This window comes from Chiloscyllium plagiosum, unplaced genomic scaffold (genome assembly GCF_037043375.1).
Source record: "Chiloscyllium plagiosum isolate Xiang-an unplaced genomic scaffold, Cpla_swu_hap1 HiC_scaffold_18, whole genome shotgun sequence".
NCBI lineage: Eukaryota > Metazoa > Chordata > Chondrichthyes > Orectolobiformes > Hemiscylliidae > Chiloscyllium > Chiloscyllium plagiosum.
Genome location: NW_028270156.1, coordinates 53,597,462 through 53,618,794, shown reverse-complemented (window position 1 = coordinate 53,618,794; position 21,333 = coordinate 53,597,462). Strand labels below are relative to the sequence as shown.

At 40.7% G+C, this 21,333-nt stretch overlaps 1 protein-coding gene across 5 annotated transcripts in view; it reads left to right on the top strand.

Moving 5' to 3' along the window:
- The window catches only part of myrf (myelin regulatory factor), a 233,421-nt gene that overhangs the window by 111,352 nt on the left and 100,736 nt on the right, over positions 1 to 21,333 (top strand). For all 5 annotated transcript variants that reach the window (XM_087996624.1, XM_087996625.1, XM_043706035.2 and 2 more), the window contains 2 exons: positions 8,873 to 8,960; positions 16,037 to 16,384. In XM_087996624.1, coding sequence (XP_087852750.1) covers positions 8,873 to 8,960; positions 16,037 to 16,384 — 436 coding nt within the window. The remainder of the gene's footprint in view (positions 1 to 8,872; positions 8,961 to 16,036; positions 16,385 to 21,333) is intronic.

Below are 21,333 nucleotides of genomic sequence, written 5' to 3'. Positions count from 1 at the left end.
ACTTATATTGGCTGCGGGTTGAAGGCTTCCCAATGGCAAACATTGGGAACATATTTTTAAATCAGTAGAATGTTGTGCACACTCACAAAAACACAAGTTCACCAGTTTAAATTGTACCTTTGCAATCGGATTTGCTGCAAAAAGGAATTGAGTGCCGTCGGATTTGCAACTGGCAGCAGGCGAGGCAGTCTTCCTGATGGGTTGGCAGTGGGTTGGAGTTGCTTTTCTTGTATGGGAGCTTTGCTGAACTAGGGAAGAGGGTTGATGCATTGTGACCAGGTGGTAGCTGTGATAGGGGAATGGATATGGTTGACTGAGTGAGGGATGGAAGGTGCGGTGGTGGTAGCTCTACAAAAGCCTCACGGGATGGAGAAGGAAAGACTGTCTGCACAGGTAAGGTCAGTCTCTACAGATGAGAATCTAATCTTATTCTTTGAACCTCTGTTGGCTCAAGGTCCAGCCTGTTTATTGATTAAAGGTGTTAAGAAGGCAAGTGAAGTCCTTTCCTTCAAGCAAAGATTCATCATTTAAGAGTAGGGTGTTTATTCTGGGATCGTTAGGCCACAGCCTGAGCACCCTGTGTTCACCTCATTACAGATTCTAGTAACTGTACTAGACAGGATTTACAAGGATAATACCAAGACTGGGCGGCACGGTGGCACAGTGGTTAGCACTGCTGCCTCACAGCGCCAGAGATCCGGGTTCAATTCCCGCCTCAGGCGACTGACTGTGTGGAGTTTGCACGTTCTCCCCGTGTCTGCGTGGGTTTCCTCCGGGTGCTCCGGTTTCCTCCCACAGTCCAAAAGATGTGCAGGGTCAGGTGAATTGGCCATACTAAATTGCCCATAGTGTTAGGTGAAGGGGTAAATGTAGGGGTATGGGTGGGTTTCGCTTCGGCGGGTCGGTGTGGACTTGTTGGGCCGAAGGGCCTGTTTCCACACTGTAATCTAATCTAATCTAATCTAAAAACGCAGGTATGAATCAAAAATGGATAGGCTGGCACTGTTCTCCTTGGAACAGAAAAGACTGAGGAGAGATTTAATTCAGATGTACAAAATTGTGAAGGGCATGGATAGAGTGCATGGGAAAAGCCGATTTACCTTATCGGAGAGGTCAGTGACTTGCAGTCCTAAAGTTAAATTAATTGCATAAAGATTAATTCGAGTCACAGAGAAACAAAATTCACCCAGAGGGTGGTAGGACCCTGGAATTGCCTGAAAGGGTAGAGGAAGAAATCCTCAACTTTTGTAAAAAGTGTATTTGGATCAAGTGTCATAACAGGGCTATGAACTACACACTGGAGAGCAGGATGATGCTGGGTGCCTCATGTTCTCACACACCCAAAGGACCAAGCAACCTTTTCTGTGGTGTAAACATCAATGATTCTATCCATATTTCTATGGAAACACCATATGTCCTTTTCACTGCTTACTCGCCTAACTTTGTTTTCAACAAATTTAGCCACAACACGTTCGATTCCTTTAACCAAGTTATTAATATAACTTGTAAATAGTTGAGGGCCCAGCACTGATCCCTGTGGCACTTCCCTCATCACATCTTTCTAACCCAAAAATGACCTATTTATGCCACTCCTCTAAGTACATTATTGTATTATTCTCTATATCACAAGCTCTTATTTTAATACATAGAATCCCTACAGTATAGAAACAGGCCCTTCGGCCCAGCAAGTCCACACTGACCCTCCGAAGAGTGACCCACCCAGACCCAATCCCCTACCCTATAACTTTACATTTACCCCTGACTAATCCCTGAACACTATGGGCAATTTAGCATAGCCAATTCACCTAACCAGCACATCTTTGGATTGTGGGAGGAAACCAGAACACCCGGAGGAAACCCACACAGACACGGGGAGAATGTACAAACTCCACACAGGCAGTGGCCCGAGGCTAGAATCAAATCTGGGTCACTGGTGCTGTGAGGCAGCAGTGCTAAGCACTGAGCCACCCTGCCGCCCTCAGTGTTATCAGTGTGTGATAACACTACGGTGCAACCTTATGCATTGCTGATTTGTGGCTGGAACATGAGAGACGGAAAATGTACCCTCTGATGTGCTATTAGTGAATGTGTTAGTTTGCACAATATATAGTAAATATGTTTCTTTCAGCAAACAAAAACATATTCAGAAATTCATTGTGTGTTTAGTTTCCCAGGCTTTTTACAATAAGAAGTTTCAGTCCCAAAGTAGTTTTAGAAGATAAATTTTATTGAATTTTCAACAACAATCAACATTAATCCCTTTTTTTCTAGACAATCACTTAACTATCAGCAAAAGCCTTGCTAACAGATGTTTTCTATTTGTAAAGTGCTGTTGCTTGTGAGCAGTTCCTAACAGGAAACAGTGTTTTTGTAACAGAAGTGCCCATTCACCTGAAATAAAACCTGAGGATTCAGTCTCCCATTTCTTAAAGTCTTTTAGAAAATCAAATAAACTCTGAAATCCCAGAGGATGAACGAACCATGCTCTTCTTTGCTTCACCTCCTATAGATAAAGATGAGATACTGGGAAATTCTGTAACAACATATGATCTGATGGAAAACTCTCTCATTGTTGTGAGGTATTAATAATCCTCTGATAGGCAGAGGCTTTGAAATAAAATGTAATTGTAGTTATTAAAAGATATAATATCGAATGCAGCTGTTGTGAATTCTGATTTCTTTTCATGTTTTGTTTAAAAAGCTTGTTTTGGAATTAAATATTTTGAATTCTATGAGGTAATATGGCACCTGTATTTTTAAATTTGAAAATATTTTTACTTCCAGTTCTGATAGCTAAGGAAATACTTCATACTTTGGAAATGATTTGCCCATTAAAAATATTTTCATGTAGATTTTCAATGTCAAATATTGAAATAAATAGGTGATTCAAATTCATATATAGCAAGTAACAAATACACTTTGAGTATATGCCGTTTTTAACATCTTGAAAAATATTGAATTATAAGTGCAATATTACAAAGTCAGTCTCATGAGCACCAAAAGCTTACCTTGAACATTTTCTAACGAGAAATTCAAATCCAACAATCATCAGTAATACTCCTGCAATCAATCGTACTTGAAAGTCTAATTGATTTCTGGTCAATTCCTGGAATGGCAGGATTACCGTACACTGAAAGACTGAAGCGACTGGGCTTATATACACTTGAGTTTCGAAGATTGAGAGGGGATCTGATTGAGACGTATAAGATTATGAAAGGATTGGACACTCTGGCAGTAGGAAACATATTTCCACTGATGGGTGAGTGCCGAACCAGAGGACACAGCTTAAAAATACGGGATAGACCATTTAGGACAGAGCTCAGGAGAAACTTCTTCACCCAGAGAGTGGTGGCTGTGTGGAATGCTCTGCCACAGGGGGCAGTGGAGGCCCACTCTCTGGATTCATTTAAGAAGGAGTTGGATAGACCTCTCAAAGATAGTGGAATCAAGGGTTATGGAGATAAGGCAGGAACAGGATACTGATTAGGAATGATCAGCCATGATTATATTGAATGGCGGTGCAGGCTCGAAGGGCTGAATGGCCTACTCATGCGCCTATTGTCTATTGTCTATTGATTATAAATCATTGGCCCCACTTCTATTTTAAATATTATGGAAAAATAATACTCTGACTCACAATGACTAACACCAAAGGAAATTTACAAGCAGATCCTCTTCACACTTTAATGTGGAGAGAACAAAAATTGCAGGCCAAATTTATGCTGATTTTCATCTAATCTGGAACTGGAACTTTATAATCATGATATAAGAACTTTATTATCTGCAATCTTCACTCAGCATCCGTAATTAATCACTAATTGATTTAAGAATTTGTAACATTTAAAGTGCCAGGTCAGACTATGCATATTGGTGGAGAATTGTGTGTAGCATAATGCAACCTTCCTGCTCTTGTAAAGAAGCCAATCTGCTGAAATATACATGTAGTGCCACTGAATTTCCATTAATTGAAATGACTGAGTTTTGAAAGTGAGTAGATGAATATAGTTCATCTCAATCTCGTTCCAAGTAATTATCATTCTAATTAGTTACCACAAGACTTTCTGTGAGTCCCGTCACAGGAATATTTAGTAGTAATTACAGGATTCTGTCAATTATCACATTATTTCAATGTGAATCCCATTCATTCTTTATTTGATTATCCCAATTCCCATAACTAAAAGAGAAGGTCCTGGACTTTGGCCCCAGTTTCTGTCGATGACTCCTGTTGCCAATTACCAGAATGTGGCAGAGATATCCTGGGAGGGATTCTTGCTCCTAAATCTCCCTCCGTTCTGGGTAAAGATGAGAAAGCCTTTTTGCTCAAAGTGCCTTAATTCAGAAACTGAGCAGAGATTGACTCAAACTGAAGCTGATTATTATCACCTAACACCTAATTGTATTGCCTGTACAATAACCCCAATTTAACCTTTACTGGTATTATTTTTATTTTCAATTCCGTTATTAATCAGAACAGAAGACAGAGAAGAAAATGAGATTGTAATCTAATGTGACCTTCATCTATCACTTAGGTGTGTATCATTGTGTCACCTGACTTGTGAGATTAAATAAATGATTACTCATAACCATAATTATAAATATATATCATGATAAGGGGAAACTCTCAATAATCTGCAATATTATCTCAGGAAAGTTTATTCACCTTACTTTAGAAATAATATTTTGCTGATAGTTTGTTTTTAAAATTTTGCTAGTTCCTCTAAAGAATCTTTTGAGTTAATCCACTGGGTCAAACACACATTGTCTTCACCCAGTTTTGTACATTGACCATTGCCAAAGTACGAAGGAGTTGTCTGGAGTATGAGAATCTCTATCCATGCAAACATTTGGGATCTTCATGGAAAAAGTAGAAAACAGTGGCTAGCACTGCTGCCTTGTAGCACCAGGGGCCCAGGTTAAAATCCAGCCTCAGGTGTGGAGTTTGCACATTCTCCCAGTGTCTGCGTGGGTTTCTTCTGGTTTCCTCCCACAGTCAAAAGATATGCAGGTCAGGTGAATTAGCCATGGCAAATTGTCCATAGTGTTAGGTGCATTCGTCAGAGGGAAATGGGTCTGGGTGGATTACTCTTTGGAAAATCGGTGTGGACTTTTTGCGCTGAAGGGCCTGTTCCCACATTGTAGGGATTCTAAAGTGATCAAGAAAAAGCGCATTTCTCCAACATTTTCCTTCTTCACCATGGTATGGTCTGTTTGACAAACCTAAACAGCCATTCCTTAACACAATATCATCTGAACTAGTGTATCCATTGGCTCGCCTGTCTGTTGTTGTCTGATTTCATTTCTTAGAAGTGCTTACGAAAGGCGTAATATAACTGCAAGCTGCTGTTGAAACAGAGAGTACAGAGGCACCAGGGAGAGCCAAAGGCAAAACTCCAGCTCACAGAAGTCCAGAGTTCCAATAACTTTTATTTGTGACATGTCTCTGATGAAAGATTTCTCAAGAATTTTTTTATCATTGCAAATGTTTTGACATTATTATAACTATAATATTCTTCTTGCTGGAGCATTGGCAGAATAAATGACCTTGGTGCTGGGGAGCAAGGGGATAAAACAAATCTAGCGCAGATTTATATCTATAACATTTATGTTTAGATTGAAATGCAATTACGTACAAATGTCCTTCCTTGTCTGTTGTAGTCATGTGACCTCTACCATGCAGCCTGTAGGCAGACATCCACAATGTACACACAAAACAAGGTAATAAAAGTAATGCTGAAGTGAGTGTTGCAAAGTTGTGAGAAAGCGCAGATCCAGACAAAGAGAGATCCGGGTATATATAAAGCTAGGAGTTGCTAACAAAATAAACAAAAAATGACGAACCGAGAAGCAAGCCACAGTTAAATGGCTGCAGCCTTTCCCCTACCAACTCCAGTTGAAATGGCAGGGATATGAAGCAAAACTGGATCTTTCTCCATACACAGTGGGAGAGTTATGAAATAGCAACAAATCTGTTGAGCAAGCAAAATCAAAGACAAGTTGCTACAATTTTATCTCCGGTCGGAATAGGCTGTTTCAAAATATATACCATCCTAAATCTCTCTGCAGAATAAAAGAAATATAAAAAAATTAAAGGCATGCTTTGAATCTCAAATGAATGTTACATGTTCAACATTAGGAACCAAAGTGAAAAAAGTACATAAGGTCATCAACATAGCCTGCAGGAAGCTGTGAATTTGCATAACTAGAGCATGAGCTAGTTATACAGGATTGAATTCTGCATTTGGGATCTTGCAGTGAGAACATATTCGGTGAGAGAACAGGAATTTAAGCTCAGCAGAGCTCCTGACATGCACAGAAGTACTAATGTTGTAAATCAACAGATGAAGCATATCTATTACAGGGCAGACCGGGTCTTACATTTTGGTTCGCAGTTCCTTTCCATGCTAATGCCACTGTTACTACATGCTGAGCTCTCTGATTCTGTGATCTTTCATGTCATCTTGGCCATTCCATTCCCAATAGTTACATGTTGTAGAAGACAACAAATTTAGATTTAGTATCCCACTTTCTTTTGGGATTGAACTAGGAATGGTGTTTCAATATTGGCTGCCTACTTAAATGCGTATGGTTACCATATCACATTGATTTAGCTCTACATTATAAGAAGTTGGATCCTCTAACAGTTTTGCAAGTCTGAACAGCAAAATTATTTTCAAGTTTAAAATATCAGTCATTTATGCAGGATAAGCTGTTATTGGTTTGAAAGATAACATATAGTAGAGCTCATATGTAATGAAATGTGCTGTTTTGAACATGTTGGCATGTTATGTGCCCTGTAATCCTAGCAGATATATCCTGTGCCATCAGCATTTGCATCATTTTTAAAAAAGTTTCATATACTTCAGTTTTTGTTCCTCTCTTGCAAGTGATTAAATATTAGGTAAAATTAAAGTTTATCTAATTCACAACAAATCATTTACACACTGTACTTCTGATGTATTTGTTCTCAGGTGTGATTGGCCTATAATCCGAGTTTCTGTTAAGTTTATAATTCATTTTGAAGCTGTTTCAGCTTTTGCTAGTTTTGAAGATTTGCAGCACAAAAAGAGATAGATTAAGAATGGTAATGGGACATGGCAATTCCTAAATTGCTGGAACAAAGGAAGTGGAATGTGAAAGAGAGCATTAATTGCTAATAAATTATAGTTAAATGTTAGGCAAACTGGATTTACTTTGAAGGGATTTGAGAGGTTTACACAACCCTAAATGAATAGCATGTGCAAGACTTGATGTGATGTGGACTTTTTGATCCATTGCATGCCTATTAATCAACCCACTATCCTTCTAAATCTAGAATCTGGGCTCAAATCCAGTCCTGACAAGGAGAATAAACATTCATTCTTTTGTAGCATAAAATGCCTTAAAAATATGTGCTTTATATCAAAAACAATGATTTTAAATCCTTTGGCTGGAAATATGAAATTGGGCTTCTAAAAATAGTGATTTGTTTTCAAAAAATGGATTAGAAGTAACCATACTCTCACCTCAAGATAGCTACCCTAGTTAGCCTCACTGTACACTTCATAGTCCAACTTCATTGGCATGAAGACAGCAAGTTTGCAAAACCCACTAACCAAAGTTAATGTTCCCACAACCCAACATCTCCTGCCTCCCTAATAAAGCACCCACAGCAATCATGAGGCTTTCAAGTTATTATTGACTAATTGCTTGGACACTCAATGGGACCTGGGTTTTTTTTGAGGCTCTAAATCTTCTGCTTATATTTTTTTTTCCAAACAAATTACAAAAACAGTTTACAACAAACAGTTACTTTTACAGCTGCATACAAGAGACAGCAATTTTACAAGGGAAAGGAGCAGCAAAGCCAGGCCCCAAACCCTACCATACATTTTTCAGGGACATGAGGACAAACCTCAAATCCCAGTTTCACAAAGATATAAAGAGACAACAACAGTGACAGTTGTGATTTAGACAGTACTGTTACATACAAAAGTGCAGACAATACAGACCCAGCAAGCCCCCATCCCTGGGACCTGGGTTTTAAGATAGCTTTTCAGCTGAGCTGATTGATTTACAAATTAGGTCACTTGATAAGCCAAAGTACTTTGGGTGTCAAGCACATGTTTCCTCAGCAGAACTCTATAAACAGCTGAGAAGCTAAGTGAGGTCTATCTGAAATCTTTCACCTCTCTCTGGCTGTGCAGTTTGCAAGTTAGGCTTTGCTGTTATTGACTTTCTTCTTCAATTGGAGCAAACTGAGCCTTTAAAGACAGTCCTCAACTTCACAGCTGTGACTCTAGCGAAACAACCAAGTCAGTCATCAATATCTTTAAATTGGAAGCATGAAGACAATTGAATTCATCCCGAAACCAGCCAGGTCACCAAACTTCAAACTGTGCACTCATTTTTTTTATGGACTCTAGTTTAGGCAGCTCATCCCTCCCCTGTCTGTCATCTGTATTTATGTGTGTGCAAACTAAGTGTTTGTGGGTATTTGTGCACGCTCAAACATTGGTGCGTTATTTTACTCAGATCAGTTTAAGTATAAATAAACTAATCTACTTCTTTGTTAAACTCAAGAAAACCTATCCAATGGGTTCTTTTATGATGGCAGAGTGTAATCAGTTGGGTACTCACTGAATTGACAAATGTCCTTCTAAAATAAAAGCTCTGGTGTACTCCTCACCTGATTTTAATAAGAGAGTTTGGAGTTTAGCCTACCTATGGATACTTGCTTAGACAATTAAAAAATGTCCCCAGTAGCATCTCTACTTTGAAAAGAAAAACACAAGCTTCAAACCTGAGTAGACAATGTTCATGGTAATAAAAGGACTTCCTACCTCATGGGTTATCTCATTATCCTTCTGGTAACGTCTTCTTTTTCTATTTTAAGGACATGAAATCAATGGGGCTCTTGATACTTCCAACATTGATACAAGTATTCTGGAGGAATATATCAGTAAGGAGGACTCCACAGACATGTAAGTCCAACCAGTCACGTTTATGGCATGAATGGATCATGTCACCAGAACATAGTGCCTTTAATATTGTTTTGATTCTTGCCTCAGTTTTATAGCTGAACCTCATTGACTCTAAAGATTTGGCTTTAAAGTTGCCGCATTATATCTTGTTTTGAAATTACTATAAGTTGATGAGCAACTTTAACAAACACCTTTGAAATTATAACCATTGTCCCATTTTTTATTCATTTAAAAAAAAGCAGTTTGTGAAAATTTCCATTCGTACTTGGGAGCATTCAAAATGGGATATCTTCAAATTTATGTCTGAAATGTAAAAAGGCATCATATCTGTCATTGGATAGTCACTACAATTTTGCAGCAACTATTCGATAAGGATTGTGTCATTGCTGAAGGGAGGTTTGCCAAAGATGTTTTCTGTCATGATTTTCAGGGCACCCACAGTATTATGTGCAGAGTATGCCATCCTGGATTGTGTGGATGCTCTAGACTTCCATTGCCACAATTTGTTGCTTTTCTTGGCTGTTAACATTGTTACTGCAAGGTGAAAGAGCAGTTTACAACTACAACATAGACACTTGCAAATATATAAATCAAAAATGCACACATATCAAAATTATGTGTACAGTAGTGCTCCCATACCCATGGGGGATACGTTCTAAGACCTGCCACGGAAGCCTGAAACTGCGGATAAGTGTGAACCCATTCATTTAAATGTGAAACATACTTTCCCAGCAGCCCCCTGGTCCCTGGTTCTGGAAGGTTCCCTGTAATATGTTTGGGTTGCGGTAAACCACAGAGTAACTGAAACCGTGGAAACCAGACCCGCAGATATGGGGATTGCTCTGTATTAACAAAATATATGAAATGTTTGCATGTCGTACGTAAGTTTCAGAAAAATTCACTTTCTTCAAAGCCATTTTGCACTTTTGAAAACTAGATTTGGTATCTTAGGTAACTAACTAACTTGGCATTATAATTTTATAGCCATTTCAAAAGTGAGTAATTTTAAAACTGGCAATCTTGACTAAAAACCCATTTTAAGTGTAGATTGAAAACATTGGTGTAACTGTGCCTGAATCCCTGATATACGCACCAAGCAGAAGAAGCACTCTATCAAAAGTAGGAAAACAACCACCTTTTGCCATCATTTTAAGGATTCATGAGAAAAGTCACCATATACTTTGGGATCAGAGCCTGTCAACTTGCTTGGGTGTGTTCTTATTTGACAATCAGCAGCTTCATCTGAGTCAGTCTGCTTTTCATAGTGGGATACAGTTGATGAACTGAACAAGTGAAACTCTTAAGAGCAGCCAAGTGCTTTGCTATCCTGTGTCTGACACATGGTTCCATTCTCCTGCACATTGTCACAGAGTTGTCACTGTGCAATATGGGCAGATGACATTAAATGTGTAACAGTGTTTGAGTTAAATGATTCTGTTAATGAACTGATGTGTAAATGTAATAAATAGGAAAAAACATTGTGACATTGTGTTCTCTCATTGTTGGTTATCATAAACTTGTGACAGTAAACCTTTTAGACGGAGCTGAAGCGTTTCGCGAAAAGCAGTTGCATTTGTTCCATTTATTCCCAAAGATTCTGAGAAAATAGGGAACTAAAATGTAGGTTTTAACAGCATTTTATTTTCCTTAAAGGATTTGTTTCTGAAAATGGTCAACTGCTAACTTAGGTGAAGGTCAGTTTTGGTAGTTTTATAGGTTGGCATGTAAGCTCTCACCTAGTGGTATCTGTCACAAAACCAATCACATTACTAAAAACATTGAGACAATGAGAAAACGCTGACAGAACATCCTGAATACTGCTCATAAAGCAAAGAACAAAAGTAAATACTATAAACCTAAATTGCAGTCATTGGAACACATACAGTTGTCATTAATGTTTTAAGGCTTCTGTTTTTACTGGGGACTTATATTAATATCTAGTATCTGCTGTTTTATGGGGATGTGAATAAGTGATTGACAGTACATTAAGATAGCATTTACTAGCACAGAATGTTCACAGGCAATAACTGCGAGTGCACACAGTACTCTATTGGCATCTGAGAGCATGGTGGGTAACTGCTGAACTATAGAGGCCAGTAACTTGATATATTTAGTTCAAGCTAACTTTGCTAACCAAATGAGGATGATGATCAGGATGCTACAATTAGACCAAGCACGCTTGTGTAGATCACACCTGAATAGGTTGGGTTTCTGCTAGCATTTGCTCCTCAGCAACTCCTACTAAAAGATTCACAGGTGAAAGTTGGCTGAAGATAGTCTTGACTGTAAAGTTATTCATGATCAAACCATTTGCCAACAATCCCACTGCTGGCTCACACATGAAGAATAAACTAGAATGTCATTGGTTTCACTGGGCTAGATATTCAGAATTGGGAAGACATCTCAAACCTTTAAAAATGGCAATGGGATCTGGATGTGGATTTCATTTTTGCTGACAGAAAGCAGGCCAGGGAATGAGTCATATGGACAAGAATTCTGAACACAGCAAAGCCACTTAGACTTAGTGCTGTGTGTAAAGATCCCTGTTGGTTGTTGTGTGACCCACAGTATAAGAGTTGGAAGTTGATAGAATGGATGTGAGTGCTCTGGAAAGGCAGATAGGGTCTAGTAAACTGCGACCAATGCCCTATTTGTAACCATTTGTTTATACTGAGTAAGCCAGCAATCTATGACTGGTAGCATTTTATGGAACAGACTGTTCCAAGATTTGAGAGATGATAACATTCAATCCTGCCCAGCAATAATCGTGGGGCTTATTGCAAAGTTCACAATAGGAAACTCAGGACAGTCTGGGAGTCACTGAAAAGCAGTTCAAATTGTGAGAGAGAAAAACTGCATGAGGCTCCATATGTTAAGAGTGCTGCAGTTAGCTGTACCTCTGGGAAGGTAGCCAAGCTGTACAGGTTCTGTGCAGAGGACTCAAAAAGGAGTCAAGAGCAGTTAGATGACTCTGTATTTATAAAACCTAAAAATAAGTTTGAGTAATTAACGGGCACCTATGGATGGAGTCAGGATTCAGAAGAAGTCCTGGGAGCTGAGAATTGGAAGGTTACTCACTTTGTGTTCAGAGAAATTGTGAGGGGCTTGGAGGGAGCCTGTGAGCACCAATACTTCAGTGCAGCTGAGAGAGTGGAGGTTGAAAAGCTCACAAGCAGAATTTGCTTGATGCATTTGATCAAAGGCAAAGGTGGATCTCAATTGAAGATAAAACCAGGAAATTAGCAATTAGTGAAAAGGTAGTGTGATGCTTGTGAATGAGTACTGGGGTGTAATTTTGGAGTCCTGGCGTGTGTAGACCCAGGAAAGGCAAGTGATCAACCGCAGAATGAGAGCAGATGTCTGGGCAGCAGCTCTTGAGAGGAAGCTTCAAGATAGACCGCTAAAAGTGAAGAATTGCAATTCCTTGTGAAACCTAATGAAATTTAATGACCTATTGCATCATTAATGTATGGGAGAACTGCTGCAAAAGCCCATGGGATCTATATTGATTGCATTTACCATTTCAAGTGCACTCTGGAGTGTTCAATAACTGAATCAAAAGGGGTGGCACTGGGAAAGCACCATTCCTGATGAAGGGCTTACACTCGAAACGTTAACTCTCCTGCTCCTCTGATGCTGCCTGACCTGCTGTGCTTTTCCCTCTGCTGTTCAATAACAGCCTATTGCCAATGAGTATTATTCATATGAGCAGCATGTTAATTCAGAATGTTAAACTATATGCTGTACATTTATTATATAATGTCTTACTTTTCTAAGTTGTATAGTTAAATTTATTGTTTGTTCAAAATCTTGTGACTTTATTCTCTTAGTCCCCTGGATCTCAGTTATTCTTCCTAAATAATTAAAATTGCTGGTCATTAGCCAGGTTGCAGTTTAATGTCTGGTGAGACATCGCGCTTCACAATTTCATGCTTTTTTCTTTAAATATTAAAATAAAGGCTGAAGATGTCAGTGAGAACTAAAATAAAATGCTCCATGGGACTGCTTTGATAGTTTTCTAACCTATACCAGAGAGCCTATCTGCTCATGCAGTTATAATAGAGTGATTTACTGACATTTTGCTAGAGGTTGTTCATTATGAATGGTTGGCTGAGTTTCTAAACTAGATTTGTCTCAGCACGGGGTTGTGAAAGCTGCTACATAAATACATGGTTGTTTTAAAATCATTTATTTCAAATTCTACCCCTCAAAGTTTTGCTTACTCCATTAGGTATGTTCTGGTTGGCTAAGAATAAACATATTGTAAAAGAATGAGGTTGTAGATTTCTTCGCTGAGCTGATGTATTTTCTGCAGACATTTCATCACCTCACTAGGTGACATCATCAGTGTGCCTCCAGTGAAGGATTGGTGGTTTGTCCCACCTGGTATTTATGTGTCTCTGTTTTCTGGTACTATCGGCTCTGCATCTGAGTGGTTTGTACATGGGGTCCAGTTCAACATGTTTATCGATTGAGTTCTGCTTGGAGTACCAGGCTTCAAGGAATTCTCTCACATGTCTCTGTTTCACTTGTGTTAGGATGGTCAAGTTGAATTTGGCCTGTTTGACAAGTGCTCTGCTTTTCTTAGATGTAACACTCAAGGTGGTCACAGCAATAATCATCACTCAGGACATTAAAAATGATGGTGGGAGCGTTGCAATTTGTTTTTTTTTTCTTTTTGTTTGGGAAAGCGATCTGTTCTATGTCACAAAACGTTTTTATTGGAAGTACATAGAATCATAGAGATATACAACACTGAAACAGACCCGTCGGTCCAACTCATCCATACCAAACAGAAATCCTAAATAAATCAGGTCTCATTTGCCAGCATTTGGCCCATATCCCTCTAAGCCCTTCCTATTCATATACCCATCCAGATGCCTTTTAAATGTTGTAATTGTATCAGCCTCTGCCACTTCCTCTAGCAGCTCATTCCATACAGACATCATCCTCTGTGTGAAAATGTGGCCTCTCAGATCCCTTCTAAATCTTTCCTCTCTCACCTTAAACCTATGCCCTCTAGTTCTGGACTCCCCTACCTCATGGAGAAAAACTTAGATATTTACCGTCTCCATGCCTCTCATGGTTTTATAAACCTCTATCAGGTCTACCTCACTGCTAACAGGGTTCCATTCTTTGATTTAGAATGTGATGCCAACCCTTCCCTGGGTAAAATGGGTAACTTGCTGTCAACACACATGCCAGGTCGACCAGTCTGTTCCATTCATGAACTGATTTTCCAGTCCTTCACTTAAAGGTATCACAAAAGAACCTGTATGGATCTAATAGAACCTGTCTCTAATTGATGCTTTGAGAGAAATAATGCCGGGTTTTCCTTTCTTGTTCCCTGCTCTTCAGAATCTGTTTCACACTGAGTACAGTTGATGGAATGATAGTGGATTCTGTTAGTTTGACAATCCTCTGATCCAACCTATTCCTTCCTTACTTCCCTAATTACCTACCCTGTCCCTGCAGCATCCATCCCATGTGATTCCAGCCCCATCTTACCACACCATTCCCGAGGCAACTCACCACCAGCATTCCTTCTCATTTTCTTACCGGCTATGTGGGCCTTTGAATCTCGCACGTGGAAGTGACTTCCAAAACCAAAAGTCAATGCCGTGATCAGAGGGCCAACACTGGTTGCTGTGTTTGAAATATTGGAGTGCGCTGCACATTTAGAGGAAATGTTGCTTGGCAACCAGCAGATATCTGGAATTCACCAGCATCCCTTGTGGCTGCACCATTTCAAAGAGCCTTTGTGCACTGTCAGCCCAGAACTGCACGGTTCCTGACCTTTGCTCCAGACACAGTTGACAGGCTGCCCTGTTTTCAGGCAGCTACCAGGAGCTCCTGCTGGACAGGCTGGTGCAGAGTTGGGACTTCCTCTTCCCCCAGGACAAGGGGTGGTGGCCATTGGCATCACAACATGCCAGCCTGGTCTGAGTTTGCCAGCTGGGTTTCAGCAGTCTCAGCCATTTGGAGGAATGCACAGCACTGTAGGAAGAAGGTCAATGATTTTTTCCAGCAGGCTTCTCTCCAATCCGTCACCAACTTCTCTCCATCCTTTCCACTGTAACTGTCTCCCACCAAGGCACCATGCTCTATCACTCTCACTAATTCCTGAAATATCTTCCCTCACTCATTCTCCCATCCTGAAGCAACAGTACTAACTGTGCTCTCTGTGCTGCCCAGTCACTTTGGAGACTTCCCTCGCCTGCAATGCCCCCATTTTCATCCCCCTGAATACCAGTCTCTCCCACTTACTGGGGAGCATAGCAGCCTATCAGAAGACAAGGGCTGTCGGTCTTCCAGCGGACATCTGCAAAGTGGTGAATTGTTCAGGGAACAGCACATGGTAAGGTTGCACCTGAATCAAATGTGAGCAACTCCATCGGGGTGGGGTAGGTAATTCACGCCCGAAACGTTGATTCTCCTTCTCCTTTGATGCTGCCTGACCTGCTGCGCTTTTCCAGAAACACATTTTTAAGCTCTGATCTCCAGCATCTGCAGTCCTCACTTTCTCCTAGGTAATTCATGAAGCAAGTTTGGTAAGGTATGGTGTGAAAACTCACTGGTCCTCACGGCAGAAATCCCTCCAAAAATCTCGATTCGTCCCGAGTAACTGTTGCTCTGATTTTAGCAACGTTACTCTGTGGGTGAACCTGAGCATTTCTCAGGAGATATGTAATTAACAATAAAATCAAACATAGTCACAAAGCTCTTGACAGTATAAAGGCACCACATTTCCCCACTGTGCAATGAGGATTGTTTTATTAAAACAACTTGCTTAATGCTTTTCAGGTCCTTACTTTTTTATTTTGAAACAGGTTTGATTTGTTACAACCTTCTCTGGAAAGTAACCAATGATAAAATGATATCAGTGCCTATTTTGCCAGGCAAAGAAAATATTCTATGGCATTTACTAGACATTGTTCTGTGGTTGCTACTACGGTGATTTTATTCAGCTTGCGAGATGATGTATTGGCAGCCTACAGTTGATAGAACATGTATAATCTTCATTGAATATGATGGTTGTATTTTTCTTAAATTAAAGAACTTTTTTTTTTCTGCAGTTGTTTTCCAGATCTCCCAGTCTCAGTAAGTTATTCCAATCCTCAAGCATCTGGCAGTGCTTCAGTTGGCCATCCTATTCCTGGCGCCATTGGGAACACAGGCCACCTAAATAGTCCTTCCACCAGTGGAGTCAACCACCTTTGCCATGTAACCACCAGCTGTATGCCAGTCGCAGCTAGACATGGCGGTCTCGTGCCAAACCCCGTACCTTGTGGTCCAAACCTCAGCGGCCACATGAACTGTAATGGCAACAGTGGAATGCTAACCAAAAGCTATCCCAGCAACCTTTGCATGAACAGCAACACAACTGCTATCAAAGTGGAACCAAAGCCCTCCTATGCACCCGGGTAGGTGAAAATGAAAAAAACGTGTTCAACATTTGAAAGTATTTTAACCGGAATTCTAATACTAAATGTTTAGATTTACTAGAATTCTTTCCTTGTTACACCCCTAATCATACAAAATTCTTACTGAAAAATAATGTTCTGTCTTTCTTAGCAATTAAAAATCCTGCGTCTGGTATGTAGCAGTAAGTAACTTTTAAAATCGTATGGTTACCTGTTCACAATAACATGCTTAGATGTTTCCATTGGTATGTTTTCTTAATTCCTTTTAAATGGTTTTATTTTCAGGCTGACCAACTATTCTGCAATATAAGAGATTGCGCATATTTTTACTGTTTGTACTGGTACACAAAAATAATAATGAAAGTCTGAAATTCTCTCCTCCCAGAAAGCCCTTAGGCACTGAGACAATTGAAACCTTCATGACCAAGATGAACTGTTTTTTTCTCAGACAAGAGTATCACAAGATATGGAACAAGGAAGGCTAAAGGGGTTTGGGGTTCAGATCAGCAGTGGCTAGATTGAGTGGAACAGGCATGATTGGCTGGATGTTCTTACGAATGCAGATTGTAGTGTAACTTTCAGCAGGTTAGGCACATTTGCTTTTCAAAAATATTTGAAATAAAACTTTGACAAACTTCAAAAGCTTTTTCAGGTAAAGGTTACTTGCATGGTTTTAAAACACAATGTGTGCATTTAAACGAATGACTGACTGATAAATATTTTGTTATTCCATAAAGGACAGGGTGACCCCGTATCCGCAGGTCCTGTTACCGCGGTTTCAGTTACCTGCGGCCCGAATATATTATCGGGAATGTTCCAGCACCAGGGACCAGGAGGCTGCTGGAAGGTACGTTTCCCCATTGAAATGAATGGGTTCGCACCAATCTGCGGTTTCTGGCTTCCGCAGTAGGTCTTGGAACGTATCCCCCACAGGTATGGGGGAACTCCTGTACTGAAAATAAATCATTAGATGTTATACCTACTTCCCGTCAGAGTTCCAGTGAAAGACTGTTAGAACCTCATAGATTATCAGAGTCACTAAACAGACATGGGGACCTAGAATTTGGATAACCCTGTGTTTGGGGTGCAGGGGTTTATGACACCCAGGAAGATCAAGGTGGGCACCATTGACATTTGCTGTGCCCCATTTTCCCTGGACGATTGCAGTATCTCTCTGAGCAGGCCTCACACTGTTAACTGCAGCTTCCAGCTTCCTGTTCCGCAGGTGGACCCCGCAGCATTCCCATATCCGTGGATTCAGTTTCCGTGGTTTACCGTGTACTGAAAATATTACAGGGAACATTCCAGAAATAATTCCAGAGGGCTGCTGGGGAGGTAAATTTCCCCATTTAAACGAATGAGTTTGCTACTATCCACAGTTTCGGGCATCCGCAATAAGTCTTGTAGCATATCACCCGTGGATACGGGGGGATACCTGTATATGATACAGTCAGGCTGTTCTTCTTATAGACCGGTTGTACCTTAAAGGAAAGGTGCAAAAAGATATCGCTGCCATGTAAATTATTATACAGTGAAGACCCAGCAGAGAGAGGATTCCATAGCAACAGATGCATCCCTGAGTAATTAGAAGGACAGCATGTCCCTCAGGGTCTCACATTCTCTCAGGGATATTTCCTGTTGTAAAGTACCTCCTCCTGGGGTGCTCAGACTGGATGGCTGTAATGGTAACATCCCTGGAGAGTGATGGAGTAGACATCGTGGAAGTTGAGGGTATGTTCCGTGTCTGAGAATGTTCACCCTGAGAAGGAAGTGTGAGCAGAAGGTCAACGAGGTAAATGTCCACCATTTGTTCCCACGGATGCAGGAGCACTGCCTCAAGAAGTATCATGGCCTCACATGGGTGCTGAGTGCCTGTGAATATATTGTCAGATGTTACCACCTACCCATTGTATCACAGCCTTTCACACTCCACAGGCGACAGCACCCCTTTGATACCTCTTGTAGTACTCTCCCTGGCATTTAGGACTCACACCTAGTATCCAAATATCTCAGTGCCCCCTAAAATGCCTGCTAATGCTACCAGTCTCTCCGCCACCTCTCAATGCCTCCATGTACTTCCAGCTATTCAGCTATTGAACGCACATACTCCAAATGCAGTGTAGTACAATCAATGAGATTCTACTGCTCTCTTGAAAGATGGTACACAACAGAAGATAGCAGAGCTTGTGGAGATCAGGAGTCTGATACAGAAGATGGTTCTCTGAATCATGATGTTGGAAAACAGAGCCCCATTATCCAGTGTCATGGAGAACATTAATAAAGGAGTGTGTTCTGACTTGATTTCCACCCTTCAACCCTCAACTGCTCATCATCCTGCTACCTCACATGAACGTGCCACAAATCTTGTGACCATGGTGCCCTTGCTTCTTACCCCAACACCCTTCCCTCCCCACAATATTTCCCTTCTGAGTTTCAGTGTTCAGGCACTGAACCCCTGGTGCCTATCCAGCTTCACTTTATATTTTGATCCCTTATTGTCACATATACCAAGATACAGTGAAAAGTATTGTATTGCATGGTATCCAGATAAATCATACCTTACATCAGGGATGTAACCATAAGTACATCAGGGTAATAGAACAGAGGGCAGAGTTTAGTGTTAAAGCTACAGAGAAGGTACAGAGCAAGATCAACTCTAATATATGAGAGGTCTGTTCATAAGTTAGATAACAGTAGGGAAGAAGGTGTTGGTACATATTTCAAACTTTTATATCTTCTGTCCGATAGAAGAGGGTGGAAGAGAAAATAACTAGGGAGGGAGGAATCTTTGATTATGTTGATTGCTTTCCTGAGGCAGTGGGAAGTACAGATGGAGTTAATGGGTGGAGGACTGGTTTGGTTGATGGACTGGACTGTGTTCACATCTCTCTAATTTCTTGGAGTTGTCCTACCACACTGTGATGCATCCACATGGGATGCTTTCTATGGTGCATCTTAACAATTGGTAAGAGTCATTGTGGAAAGTGGCACAAGCTCCAGGAGAGGCAAAAAGAGCCCAGCACAATATTGATGAAAGGTCCCATCACTGGATCTGATATTTGTAGGTCCCATCAACCCCGAGACTGACATTGCACTTCCCCTGGAGTCTAGCACAGAGCTGAAATTAGCTTGAGGTGAGCCCTGGGCACAAATGAGTTTTAACCCGACTGGGTTGAAAGAAGGTGTGTTTGCCAGCTCATGAGAGGTCAGAATGACAGGTGTGTCTGTCTACAAAGAACAGAGATGAGGAATTCGATTGGCAGCATTAAGGAGAGCATTGATTGGGCACTCACACCAAGTTGCTGAGTTCATTGACTTGTCTGCAGACAGCCTCCTTCCTCGATGTCAGAATGAAATGTTAACTCTGTTTCTCTCTCAACAGATGCTGCCAGACCTGCTGAGTTTCTCTCGCACTTTCTATTTTGTTTCAGATTTCTGGCATCCGTAGTAATTTGCTTTGATTTGAATGAAGGGATGTTGTTCACCTTGAGGTCTGCCTGTCCACTGGAGGGTATAGCTAGTGTTGTGTACTGTCAGGCTGCCTCGCTGTGAGGAGTGAACCTCAGAGGGCCCCTATACTGATAACTGGTCTGGTTAGTTCAGGGGCCACCAGAACAGAGTGTCACTGGGGGCAACTGTTGTCACCAGATTTGAGCACTGTTCTTGCTTTTCAGCAAGCGGTTTTCAGAATTGTTCTCCTTTTCTCACTTTTTGCCGTGAGGTTAAGAGTTAGTGTTTTGGACCCTGTTGCAGTTTGACATTGTTAAGAGATACCAATTACTCGCAGATAGCCGGTGGGGTGGAGGGGAGATGAACCTTTGCTTTAACCATGTTTTCTAGGCCCCTGTCCACTTCAGAAGTGAACAGAGCTGTCAGACTGACCATGTCATCTCCAGGTTGCCATCAAACAGATCAATAACCTGAGCTGCCTGCATGTAGGATTGGAACTGGGGCTCACAGTGTCATCTGCATTGTCACTCCTGGGTTACAGTTGAGGTTGATTAATGTTCCATCTTGCCTCCTGCAGAGCAGATCTTTAAGGTGGAGCATGTGGTGCTGACTGACCCCAACCTTTAAGCCTGGATCTCGTGTATTATGGCCCAGTGGTAGGGGTAACAAGGTCTCTGAGACCTAGAGATTCAGGGTCTCTCTCCTCAAGGTGTGTTGCTAACCAAGGTTTGAGGGGACACTCCTGTTTTATCTACAGCTGGTCTGTAAATGACCATAGTCTGGCATCCTTTTGGTTCCAGGACATTATAATCACATGAAATAAAATAGAAAGTGCTGGAGAAATTCAGCAGGTCCAGCAGTTATCTATGGAGAGAGTAGCTGACCTCACGTTCCGAGTCCGATGTAACTCTTCCTCAGAAAAGGTCATTTAATCCACTTGGAATCCTTCCACCAATGATCTTTATCAAGACGGTAGGATGTATCTGACTGAAAAACAAAACTACATCTCTATCTAAAATCCCCATACTCCTCTTTGCTAAAACTAGGATATCTTATACATGTAAGTTGAATAGTGATCTCTGGAAGTATAAACATTTCAAATCCTGTTACCTGAGAGCAAATTAGATTGATGAACAAATGGAAGGGAAGATTGAGAGGAAGGTGAAGAGTGAGCAGTAGAGAAGGCATTTATCTCGTTTTGTTTTGAATATTTTATCAATTAAATTTTGAAAACAGATGGGAAGTTTGTAATGGTCACCAGATTCTCAATTTTGATTGTTCAAACATCTAAACATTATATTTATTAACTGCAATTAATTTTCAAACTGGACCACAATCTGATCAGATTGCAGTAACTGGACCTTTCGTGGATTACAGTGTTGTAACTGTCCCATATTGGAAGAAAAGTGAACAAAATTGGTCTGTCCTGTTCCTAAACAGACAATCAAAATATGAGTCAGCAGCCTGAAGTTAGCGTGAAGGCCTGAGTCAAGTTAGAC